Source organism: Sciurus carolinensis, chromosome 2, assembly GCF_902686445.1.
Source record: "Sciurus carolinensis chromosome 2, mSciCar1.2, whole genome shotgun sequence".
Taxonomy (NCBI): Eukaryota; Metazoa; Chordata; class Mammalia; order Rodentia; family Sciuridae; genus Sciurus; species Sciurus carolinensis.
The window spans coordinates 135,468,548-135,481,553 of NC_062214.1; the positions used below are offsets into that span (position 1 = coordinate 135,468,548).

The following is a 13,006-nucleotide window of genomic DNA, read 5'->3' on the forward strand; positions in this document are numbered from 1 at the left end:
TATGGTCACCTCCAAAGAGGTTACTTTGGTCTCCTTACAAATGCTCAGACCAGAAAAAGAATATGAACCTTTGCCTGCAACTGAAGCATTCAAAAAGCACCTCCTTATCCCCCACCACACTTCAACTCACACAACTCCCAGCCTTGTGAAAATTAAGCTCAAAAGGGGATGCATGGAAAAGTAACAGGGTAGAATAAATTCCTCTTGTATTTCATCCCTTTGATGCTCCCAGCATATTTCATAGCATATGATTCTCCAGGTATTGAGGTAAAGTGAATTGCTTTGCCAGAACAATGACAAATATAAAAAATATAAAATAATAATAATAATAATAATAATAATAATAATAAAAAAACAAAGACAATCTTTTGCCTATTTCTGGGTGAACCCAGGAAAGTTTTACTGCTCTTAAAATGTATCCTCAAACTTATATCCATGTATGAGTTCAAGTTCAACTGCCTCCTAAATTCTGGTTTGAGGCACCTTTTCTCTCTCTTTCTCCATCTATGCTCTGCTTTTGGATTCAAGTGAGTAGAAAAGAACCAGGATCAACATACAGGGTGATCTGAGCTTGGGAGGAAAGCCTTCTGGGAGATTTTCCAATCCTGTCATGAAGCTATCATAATGCTTGGCTTGGCTCTCTGCCACCACTGTCATTCCAGTCTTTGGCTTCTAAAGCCACCAAGCAGGGCCCACATATGGTCTGAGGAGGAAAATGTGCAGTAGGTCTGATGAATGAAAGCTGGTGCCCTTCAGTGAGTAATGTTGATAGGGACTACCTGAATCCCCATTTTTCTTTGAGAGAGCCAAGTGCAACTGAGATGCTAACAACCATGGCTCACCAGCACACCGGCCTGTCAGTATTTCACATACTTTGGTGATGACTTGGAGTGTGAATGTGCTTGCTTCCAAAGACATTAGTGTCAATCAGACACTAATGATTATTGCTCTAGAGAGGGCCTTAATGGGTACCACTTAAAAGAATCTTCATTTATCTACTTTCTTTTTCTTTTTTGACCTCTTCTGCTCTATATTAATTCCCTCTAAAAGTAAAAAGTATGTGTATTTAATGCCATTTTCGCCAAGACTTGATTTTCATGCAAACTATCCCCTTTGGAAAGTTATAAAAGTTTATGTGGCAAACAGAAAATAGAACAAAGTATTGTGGTATTGACATTCTTTTGCTAAGCAAAAATGGTGCTGTGCCAATAACACCCATTTCTATTAAGAAGTAAACATTGGTGACAAGAACATTTTAGGCTGGAAAGTGTCTCTCTTCCATGTTAACATAACATAGGGTACTGAAGTCATCAATATGGTTGGTATGCCCACTCTGTGAGACTTTTTCTGTCTAAACCTTTCGTACTGTCTCATCAGCCTCATGACTTCCTGTTCTGTCCACAAATGAAGAGATTAGGAAGGGTTAGGAAAAGTCAATCTGTACAACCTTGGATCAACACCATTGATCTAGCCAAGAGTCAAATGGTACAAGCACATGAATCTTTGGTAATTCTGTTCCATCAAATTCCATATGGATAGGGAGCAGTTTGAGTATCACAGACCAGCCTTCAAGCTCCAGAGCCTCAGTCTCAGATGTGATTTTACCTTTCTCAGTTGACCTCAAGACTTACCCTCAGGTTGAAGATACAAGACAGTAAGCTGAAGGACATTGGCCCATAAACCCCCATGGTATCTGGAGTAAAGGAGACTGTTGGGTTTTAGCAGAGGAAATTCCACCAAGCCAGCACCCATTAGGGTCATTCTGTAGACTGGAGATCTACTTAGAAAAGGACATGGCCTTGGCACAGTAGCAACTATTGAAGTTTGGCTTTCTTTCCCAAATTCTGATCTTTTGTTTTTTGCTAGCAATACCCTCATACTATCTTCTTTCCCAGAATCCCTCACTTCTGGGCCCCATTCAGACCCATCCTTCTCTGTTCTGAAATTACCTGCCTTAGTATTCTTCCCATTCCCTTATAACATGGAATAGAATTATAGACTCCGAGTATTCAGAGACTGCAAAGTGCTAAGTCCACCTTCCTACCATTAGTCTCATCTGATTATCTAGAGAAAGCTTTGCTGCTGAAGCTAATTCACACTAAGGAGTAAATGCCTAATAATCCATCTTCGTGAATTAACCCTCCCAGGGACATCTGCAGTTTTAAAGTAGTTACTGAAATAGTGACTCTTTAACATAGGAAATTCATGACAGGCTAGCAAATGAGTCAGTAATCATCTGTTGTAAGGCTCTGCTTGGCTGGCCATCTAGGAGGGATAGAAGAGGCATTTCCCATTCCAAGGCAGGATGCCTCCTGTGCCTTCAGATTTCAGCAGACTATATTGCTCATACAATTTCGGGCTGGCCTAGAAGTGGCTTTTCCAGAAGACAGCTAGCTCAAACTGACCAAACATGCTCTCTTTTCCAGAAAAGGCTTGTTTCTGAATTAAAAATAGACCAAAAATTAAGCACATTTGTGCAAAGGGAGTTAGATCCATTCTGTTAGGGCCTCTCTCACACTGGGACTCTCCCCACTGCAATCAGATTTCCAGCTAACAAGCCACAGGTGTACACCACATGAGCAGATGAAAATGTGATTGTAATGGGTGTGTTGACAGTTCAGTAGCCATAATCCATGCATCCCAAGGTACACCTGTGCATCTGTCAGAACGTTAGGCACTGAAGATTCTGCTCCCAACCCCCCCAATAGCTTTGGAACTGTCTGAATAGCTGAGAAGTTACATTAAGGGGCCAAGACAAGGGTACTGAGGCAATGGACTCATTAGGAGCCCAAGAGAAGGTAGGGCACACCAGGAGGTATGGGAATGAATTGTTGAGAGTACTTCTCATCCTCCCAACCTCCCAGGGGTTATACTGGGAGGAATGTCAAGCAGCACAGTTCCCTGGCCCCCAGTGGTACCTGATTATTTAAAAGCTTTTTAGTGGCTTTCATGCAGCATTTGGGTATTCAATCATTATTGCAAGGTGCACCTGTACCCTGGCACATGCAATCCAAGCTTCTGTAAAAGTCCCGTGAAGAGCTGAGAAATTATTTCTGCTTTAGTCTCCTAAACTTTCCAAACCAAAAGTTTGGGAGAAGGTGGTCCAAACCAAACCATGCAGAAAGGGTGACTGCACTCCTGATGAATGTCTCCCTCCCCGGCAGTAATCCAGAGTACAAGGACACACCTATGGACATCGCGCAGCTCCCCCATCTGCCAGAGAAAACTTCCGAATCCTCAGAGACATCCGACTCTGAATCAGACTCTAAAGACACCTCAGGTATTACAGGTATTACTTCTCCTCCATGTTCTATAGTTATGGCTGCCTTGTCAAACATGAAGGGTGGGTGGTGGCCAAGGACCATGGTCAAGGTCAAGCAACTGGCCAAATTTTATATGTGTACATCAAGTTATCACTGAGTCTCCTCTCTCGACACACACAAATGTGCTTCATTTATATGGTGTATAAATATATACATGTATATATGTATATATATATGTTGTAATATATATATGTGAGAGTGTTTGTGTGTGTATATATAATTACATAAACATAGGAGAGCAAGAGATTGATTTAGCAATCACTTACATAATGTCAACCCTTCCTTGACCATGTAGAGGAGCTATGCTGGACCACATAGCTACTTCTGGCCTCTTCACTGGAAGCAGGCACCAGGGCTACCTCTGCTAGCTCCAAGAGTGTCTGACATTGAGCCACAAATGTTCATACCTTCACCAAGATGAGACTGAGCTCCTAAAGTGGGATACTTAATGGCATCTATAAATGCTTCTTTTTCTTTGTTTGTTTTTTCTTGATACTGGGGATTGAACTCAGGGATACTTTACCACTGAGATACATCCCCTGTCCTTTTTATTTTTTTTATTTTAAGGTGGGGGTCTCAGTAAATTGCTAAGAGTCTTGGTAAATTGGCGGAGGTTGGGTTCAAACTTGCACTCCTCCTGCCTTAACCTCCCAAGTCACTGGAATTACAGGCATGGGCCACCACACCTGGCCTGTTACTTGTTTTCTCCATAGTGAAAAACAAATCCATGCTTTCCCCTTTCTAGGTATTTTGGGAAGCAGACTTTGTGAGTAGTTATTTGGAGTTCAGGAAAATTAGTGCAAAAATTTGCTTTTCCTCCTATCCCCAATTCCATTCCACAGACACATGGAAGCCAGGAGGCAGAGAAGTTGCAGATTTTTACAACTGCAAAAATTGCTAAACCTTCTCTAACCCCACCTCTTCTGCTAGAGAAAGGGCAGTGAAGGCCAGAGTAGTTATGTGATTTGCCCAATGTTCCAATCCAGACTGCATCCAAAACAGTCATGGCACAGTGGTAAAAATCAGCATCATCCCTGAATCTTCTGAGATTGTGTTTACTGGGACAATCTAATCTTCCTAAAATGTGGCAGGTCACTAGGGTTCCCCCACACTCCCTATGATCAGTGCACCTGTGCTCCAGGTTTATCAACTGGAATGCCTGTACCTCAGGTACAGTCTTGGAGAAGCAGGAGAAGGTGAAGGGTACTCATGGAGGATCTTGATTGTTTTCCTACCCCCTAAATTCTATGAATTTGAAAGCTACTATGGCAGAAGTTCTAGAATAGGCTCAGCCCTTATTTATATAGTCTATAGCAGTGAACAAAACAGACAAAAATCCCCTGTCACAATAGGGCTTGTATTCTAGACAGGGGAAGAGATAGAAGCAGATAAAAATAAAGTCATACAGTGAATCAGATGGTGAATCCCAAGTGCTATGGATAAAAATAAAGTTAATAGAAGCGGAGAGTGTGGTTTTTGATAATGAACAAAAATAGTCACCAGTGTAAGGTGCAGACCTCTTTAAGTATTCACTTTTCTGTGTCACTGTCACTAGCACCTCATTCCAGGTTACTCCTTCCCTGACTTCTCAAACTACAATATGCCTGAGAATCTCCTGGCATATGCAGCATGTGATTCAGTGGGTCTGGGCGGGGCTGAGATTCTTCGTTTGTACCAGGTGTCCAGTCCAGGTGAGGCCCGTGCTGCTGGGCCATCCCCACCCTCCAAGAAAACTATCGCTAATCTAGGCCCTCAACACAGAAAGACCAGGCTTTACGTCACCAGAAGGGGGTGCAGCTCATCCCGGGGGACAGACCGCTTTCCCTGCCCCGCCCTGGTTTCTGCCCTGCTAACACGATGTTCTCTCTGTCCCTTCTCCCCCGCCCCCACCCTGTCACCCCGGCCGCTGGCCCCACGCAGAGGACAACGAGAACTCCAAGTCCGATGAGAAGGGGAATCAATCCGAGAACAGCGAAGACCCAGAGCCGGACAGGAAGAAGTCCGGCAACCCGTGTGACAACGACATGAACTGCAACGACGACGGCCACAGCTCCAGCAACCCCGACAGCCGCGACAGCGACGACAGCTTCGAGCACTCGGACTTTGAGAACCCCAAGGCGGCAGAGGACGGCTTCGGTGCGCTGGGCCCCATGCAGATCAAGGTGGAGCGCTACGTGGAGAGCGAGTCGGACCTGCGGCTGCAGAACTGCGAGTCGCTCACGTCCGACAGCGCCAAGGACTCGGACAGCGCGGGCGAGGCGGGCGCGCAGGCCTCCAGCAAGCACCAGAAGCGCAAGAAGAGGCGGAAACGGCAGAAGGGCGGCAGCGCCAGTCGCCGGCGCCTGTCCAGCGCTTCGAGCCCCGGAGGCCTGGACGCGGGCTTGGTGGAGCCCCCGCGGCTGCTGTCCTCCCCCCACAGTGCCTCGGTGCTCAAGATCAAGACGGAGATCTCGGAACCTATCAACTTCGACAACGACAGCAGCATCTGGAACTACCCGCCCAACCGGGAGATCTCGAGGAACGAGTCTCCCTACAGCATGACCAAGCCCCCAAGCTCCGAGCACTTCCCGTCCCCGCAGGGCGGCGGGGGAGGCGGGGGGCTGCACGTGGCCATCCCGGACTCGGTCCTCACCCCGCCCGGCGCTGACGGCGCGGCCGCCCGCAAGACTCAGTTCAGCACCTCGGCCACCACGGCCTTGGCCCCCGTCGCCTCCGACCCGCTGTCGCCCCCGCTCTCGGCGTCCCCGCGGGACAAGCACCCCGGGGGCGGCGGCAGCGGTGGCGGCAGCAGTGGCGGTCCGAGCGCGTCCAACTCCTTGCTGTACACTGGGGACCTGGAGGCGCTGCAGAGGTTGCAGGCGGGCAACGTCGTGCTCCCGCTGGTGCACCGGGTGACCGGGACCCTGGCCGCCACCAGCACGGCCGCACAGAGGGTCTACACCACGGGCACCATCCGCTATGCCCCCGCCGAGGTGACCCTGGCCATGCAGGGCAACCTGCTGCCCAACGCGCACGCTGTTAACTTCGTGGACGTTAACAGCCCCGGCTTCGGCCTCGACCCCAAGACGCCCATGGAGATGCTCTACCACCACGTGCACAGGCTCAACATGTCGGGACCGTTTGGCGGCGCAGTGAGCGCGGCCAGCCTGACGCAGATGCCCGCTGGCAACGTGTTCACCACCGCCGAGGGACTCTTCTCCACGCTGCCCTTCCCGGTCTACAGCAACGGCATCCACGCGGCACAGACTCTGGAGCGCAAGGAGGACTGAGGCGCCGCCCGGCGTGCGCAGGGTCCGCTCGGAGGCATCGTTGGCGTTTTCTTTTAGACCTTTAATTCTAGCACTTTGAATTCGAGCAGGTCAGCGTCTTCTCTCAACACGATGGTCCCCATTCCACCCCCTCTTTCTTTAACGTGACTTATTCTTTCCTGTAAAGATATGTTTATTTTTTTGCCTTCAGAGGGTCAGATGACCAGTTGCCTGCCATTTTGTCTTCTTCTAAGATGTGTGTTGGGTTGTTTTGCTTTCCTTTGCATCTTTATTAAGATGTCTTTAATGTGTATATGCCTCTGCCATAGAATACTCAGTCTTGTGGTCAAGAGATTTCTCAAGTGACAACCATTGGGTTTTCTTCATAAAGATCTTGATATGATCAAGATGGAAAGAGACAAGCATAAACAATGTGCCCTGTTTGACTAAGTCAAATGAAATGGGGTGGTTTTTTTTGTTGTCGTTTCTGTTCCTAATTCCTTTAAAAATAGGGGAATAGTATTTTAGAATTTTATGCAGAATTTAATTCTCTTTTTATGGTTAAGATTTTAAGATTTTCTTACTTGCACATAAAAATAATTTGGGTTCTTATACTTAATTTCTGGCCTGTGACTAGAATGTTTTAAAAAAAGTTGGACTAAATGTTAATTACTGAAACATTAACTTAATTTCTAAAACCATGGTGCTATCATTTATTAATCTGTAATGTCTTCATACAAAATGCAGCTCCTGGGCTGGGTTTTGGGAAAAAAACAAAAATGTGTTCTGTCCTGGTCTGGAGTCCGTTGCTGCAGTCTCCTTGGTTAGTTAAGACAAAGCCCTCATTAACATTTGCTGCAGGACTTAAAGTTTTTTACCTCCCAACTAACAAACATAGCCTCACATTAAATTTAATGGGTCAGTAAAGCCCTTTTAAAGGGGGGCTTTTGGAAAACTCAATCAAACTGATTTGAGGAGCAGTTTAGGTACATACTGCCTTTTATTGAGCTTTTTTTTCCCCTTACTCAGTCTAACTGAGGCTAATTTTGCAACTTCAGTAACACTTCGGAGTAAAAGAAGGAAAAGTATTTAACATGTTTTGGGTTTGTTTCATTTCTTGCTGGAAAAAAGAGGTTTGTATTTTGGGGGACTGACTTGATGGAATTTATTTCCCTTTGGTTCTAATTTCTAAGTTGAAACCAATAAGTTTTAAAACTAAAGAATGGGTTAATAAGCTTCAGACAGATAACTGCAATTGAAAACTGCACATTAAGTAAAAAAAGAAAAAAAAAGAAAAAGAAAAAGAAAAAAATATCCTATTTTGTCTTTGTTGCCAGAAATCAGTGTGGTGTCAAACACTCCAAATGACTGTCAAGTATAAATTCTTCTTCCACTTCATTTTTGGCAGCTGTTTGTTAAGGCATCTAATAACAGATGTGAGAACTGTAATGTGTACGGTGTGTACGTGTCCTTGGCTGTCAGTCCCATTGCAGTTTCAATGTGTGTTTCTATATGCAGTATATACTAAGCTAATGTAGTTGTTCTGTCCTTTGTCTTCTCTGTGCTCTATCTCTAGTCCGGAGTGGTACAGTCCCATTCCTGCAGTCCTAGTGAATCAGTGATTCTTGGGGGTTAGTGGTTTTTGTGTGGTGGCCTTCCTCTGTAATGTCACCCTATACTGCTTCTACTGTCTGTGAATCCTCCATTTTACTTTTTTAAATTCCTGCTGTTGCTTTGCTGGTGTATATTCTCCCTATCTCTCCTTTCTTTCCCTCCCTTTCCTGTCTCCCTTTTCCCCTCCTCTGCTTCCCGTCCCCTGTTCCCAAAATCTCTTTCATTCTCAGAGATAAAAAGACTCTTAACTAGCTCAAGGTTAATGGAGCCATTTTTCCCACAACGGAATTCTGGGTATGACTCTCTCTCTTCTGGAGTGCTACGCAAAGCACTGAAGAATAATGCTCAGATATATTAAATAAATCGATGCCATACAGCCTCAGTTGTTAACATTCCCAGAGTCCCTTGTGCTCTACCTATAAGCAGTGGGTGCTTTTCTTTGGTTTCCTTTCAGGTTGGCTGATGGAGCAATATATAAAGCAATTACCAGTGAGACAGAAAATTATTTCAAAGGTCAACCAACATTTTTAAAAAACAAAAAGGGAGGGGGTAATGGAATATAGAATTGTCATATATATTTGTTTATTCGTGCAATGCTAATATAGTAACTCGGCTGTCCTTTGAATATCACTGTGTTGAGTGGATTCCTCTCAAACCTTTGATTCTGTGAGTTGGGCCCAAGCCATGCTGGAATAATAGCAGAAGGAAGTTAAACGCCACAACTTTTAGTAGTGAACGTTCCTGAAGGATTTAGGTGGGTGTAGAAGGTGAAGAAGGCTGATCAAGAAATATAAAGATTAATTTTGGAAGCTCTACTCTAGCTATTGAACAATCAAAGGAATGCACCTATCAGCTACAAAGAACAGCTAGACAGCTGTTTTTTTTTTTTTCTTTTATAAATGTTTCTGTGTTGTGTCAAAATGATTTCTGGTGATTTAAACTAACAGATAATCACAGCTGCTGTCTAAATCCATAGTGTTTAAAATTACAAAATGAAAAAAAAAAAAAAAACACTTCATTACCTGTGAAGACTGTGTCTGTGTTTTTAACTATTTCTTGTACAAATATATGAAAACTTTTATGAGGAGACTGGTGCCAAGTAGCTGAATAATGGGGAAAGGGATATTCTGTTCGTAAAAAATCTTAGCAGTGTTACCAACTCAACGATATATATATAAAAAAATAATTAAAACGTTACAAAGCGACAGCGATGGTACATTTGTTTTGTGTGAAGCTAACCGGACCTAACTTCCTGAGTGCCTGGCTTATTTTGAAACATTTTTTTTTTCATTGACCATTGATAATGCTGCAAATCAGAAATGTACATACTTCATTTACAACAGGGTTCTTTTTATACTTTTGTAGATTCTCATACATGTCACATACATGGTTGTCTTTTATGTAACTTAATTTTTTCATCCGCAGGTGCCATTTTCATAATAAACTTCTCTTGGATTTGTTACTATCTGGCATCATTTCTTTTACATGTAACCATCCTAACTAATGAATGCTGGTAGTATTTGTTTAAGCAGGTACCTTGGTCATTATTCTCTATCTTTAAAAAAAAAAAGTTTTAAAAAATGCATCCTTATTTTTGCTAGTTTTGGAAAAAAAAATACATAGCTTGTGTACTGATGAGGCTGACAAGGCACAGATTAAGATGCTAATCCAAATACTACACGGAACTTGCAACCATCCTAAATTTTCAGCTACCCCAACTCATTGTCATACCGAGCATTATTATGCACATTATCAAAGCTGAACAATAGGCCTGCGACATTAACCACTATGCCAAGCGTGCATTTTTTCTTGATTAATGCACCTTAAGTGATGACAGTTTTCATACATTAATCATTTAAAATGCACTCGATATTTTCATTTATTACAACTTATAACATATAACCAACTGTTCCATTGCTTATATCTTCTCTTTATACTAAATATGTATTTTCTTTCTCCAGACAGGCTGAATGACGTTGTGCTGTGTTATGGTTAGATCAGTAGGTGGCCTGTCACATTTCAAGGCAGATTATCTGCTAACTCTTCTTTTAAAAAGTTTCAGCTATTACCTCAAAGTTAAGGCTAAGGTAGGTCACCTGTTAAATCTGTGCTGTCCAAAAAATGAAATGTAAATGAATTGAGCTTTTAAAAAGAAAAAAAAAAAAAAGAGACAAATATTTTTGTCCAAAAGGTACAAACAATAGTAAATATCTCCTTAGTTTAAGTCTTCAGTGACAACTGATGGGCAGTTATTATTAGTGGAGGGACTTTAGACAGGTGGATATGGAAGTGTGGTAAGGGTTGTGGGCTCCTAGATTTCTCTACTGTGCCCTGTGTGAGTTCTTGAAATAGGTGCACAACAACACGGAGAGGGTGACTGAGAACTCAGAACTGAGCTCGCCCAACTATCTTTTCTAAAATTTCTTTATCCCTTTTGCTCCTGTCAAAAGGATACAGTATAGTAAGATTGAGAAGTCAAAATTTGGTGAAGTTAGAAACAAGTTAGAATGGATGAGGGTGAGCGAGTTGGCCCGTTTACCCAAGGTGCTCTCTGGGTGTTGGTGGAACTGGCTGTCAGCTCTCGGGTTTTGCATAAGGCAAGGTCAACTATAGGAGTGTCAGAGTAGATGAAGCTTTTGGTCAGCAATAACACTTCTGAATATTCGTTCAACCCTGTGATTCGAGGATAGAGGTACTAAGGGCTGAAATGGGCAGGCGAGGCATGGTGGGTTCATTGAAATTCTAGTGTTTGGAGCTTCTGTATTAGAAGTGAAAGAAATCTGGATTCTCAGCCAAGCTCAAGCCTCCCTTAGCATCAACAGTTCCCTGTCTTTTGTGTGTACCCATCAATACTGAAATGGGTCGCTAATGAAATAAAAAACATCTCGCAGCTAGAAAGTGTGAGTGAGCTCTGGGCTCAGACCCATTGATAATCAGGAAGCCACGCCATTTCTCCAGCCCCAGGGCTGGCAACCAAGCCAGAGACCCCAGCTCCCCAGAAGCACAGGACCTCTCCCTTGCCAGGCTGGCAGCAAGTCAACTTGTCAAGACTCCAATTTGCAGGTGCTGGACAGAACAGGGGTCAGCAGTCAGCTCTCTGCACCTCCTTCCTTCTCCCTCCCAGCTGATACTGATGTCATTTATTTGGCCGTGAAGAACAAGAAAAAATTTTAAGTAAAATTAGCAGTAACAACAAGAGGGAAGATGTGCACTGAGTTGAACATTTAAAAAAAAAAAAAAAAAAAGGGACTGCCTTGCGTCCTTATGTATTGTAATTCTTGCCTCTCTTCCCCTACTCCTAGGAGAACAGTCCCTATTTACATTGAGAATGTTTAATTCAACTTGAAATCATCTTGGCCTATGCATTACATTGAAGGTAGGAGGTAAGGTATATTAAGCACAGAAGATAGTCTTCATGCCAAGATTATTATCCAGGTTCAAAAAGTAGAAAGTGTGAGGGAATTGGCAGAGAAAGAAGAGTACCTTTGCCAACACTTCAAATCACGTAGTGGAATAAAAAGACAAATCTTGTTCTGGAGTATAATTCCCAAAAGCTGATGACAACTAGCAGAGTCAAGAAACCCTTCTGGGATGCTAAGGTAAGCAAAAACCCTCAGCTGCCTTCTGCCCTCTTGTGTCTCCTAGGAAACCACTATAAAGAGGGGTTGACCTGGTAAACTCCCATGGGCATGAATCATTGACCATTCATCTTTAAGTCCATCCATAGTGTCAAGCTCCATGATTTACAAATAGCATTCACTCAGTAAAGATCTGAGGAATAGCGATGGATGAAGACATGTAGAAAAAGAAAATAAAAACTTATCAGGAAGCAGAGATTCCACTGGAAACGTTCCTGTGGTTTGGCAGGCTAGCTTGAGTATGTATCAAGAAAGGAATGTCAAAATGGACAAAGCAGCAAGTTCCTTCATTCCTGCCTCCTAAATCCACGTGACTGGCAGAGTTGTCCAGAAAGAAAGGTTGGAGTGTGGTTGGGTGGGTGTCCACAATGCTTGCCTATCTGTATATGGTAATAGTTTAGGTTAAATCAAAGGGAGAGGAAGAAGAGAGAACCTAAGCAGGTAGTAACTGATTTGGTAAACTATGACATCATCTCCTGTGGACAGTCGAATAAATAGATTATAGATCTGAAAGTATAACTTACTACTTCATCCCCAAGATGAGCATTAAGCTGTATAGTCTTCCAGAGACTCTTAACTAAGAGGGACTCTCTTGTGTATAAATCAGTGTTGAGGGTCTTTCTAGCCCACTGGTGAATGATTACAATTTTTAGAAGGTATTGACCTGAAATCTTACCTCTAGAGTCAAATGGATGAAATCTAAAATCTCCCATCTGAGCAACCTTCAAAGATGTGAATATAGATACTAGAGTTTCAATAAATCTCTAGGCTAACACTTTTTCTTTTATTTGCTCCTCCAGTGACATTGTGGCTGTCCTTACATATCCTAGTCACCCTTATCTGAGTGCACCAGAATTTTTCAAGGCACCTCTATTTGTTTTCTAGAGTTTTCTAATTACCAGAAACTGGGTGCCTAACAACAGCATACATTTATTCTCTCAGAGAGGCCAGAAATCTGAAAGAAAGGTAATAGCAAAAAAGCTCCAGGGAGAATCTATTCCATGCTTCCCTCCTACCTTCTGGAAAGTACCAGAAATCCTTTACATTCCTTAATTTGTAGATGCATCTCTACCTTCATCATCATATGGCCATCTTCTCCCTCTGTCTCATTGTGTTTCCCCAGGGAATTCCTGTGTCTCTTTCTTCTCAGACACCAAGTGTGTTAGATTAAGAACCCAATGGC

The 13,006-nt window shown here is 43.3% G+C and overlaps 1 protein-coding gene across 9 annotated transcripts in view; it reads left to right on the plus strand.

Annotated features, from left to right (window-relative positions):
* Npas3 (neuronal PAS domain protein 3) overlaps positions 1–9,647 on the plus strand; it is an 829,271-nt gene extending 819,624 nt beyond the window's left edge. For 6 of the 9 annotated variants that reach the window (XM_047540503.1, XM_047540504.1, XM_047540507.1 and 3 more), the window contains 2 exons: positions 3,165–3,289; positions 5,244–9,647. In XM_047540503.1, the coding sequence (XP_047396459.1) occupies positions 3,165–3,289; positions 5,244–6,592 (1,474 nt within the window). In that variant the 3' untranslated portion in view covers positions 6,593–9,647. The remainder of the gene's footprint in view (positions 1–3,164; positions 3,290–5,243) is intronic. The other 3 variants (XM_047540505.1, XM_047540506.1, XM_047540509.1) reach the window with 1 other exon arrangement.
* The last annotated feature ends 3,359 nt before the right edge of the window (positions 9,648–13,006 follow it).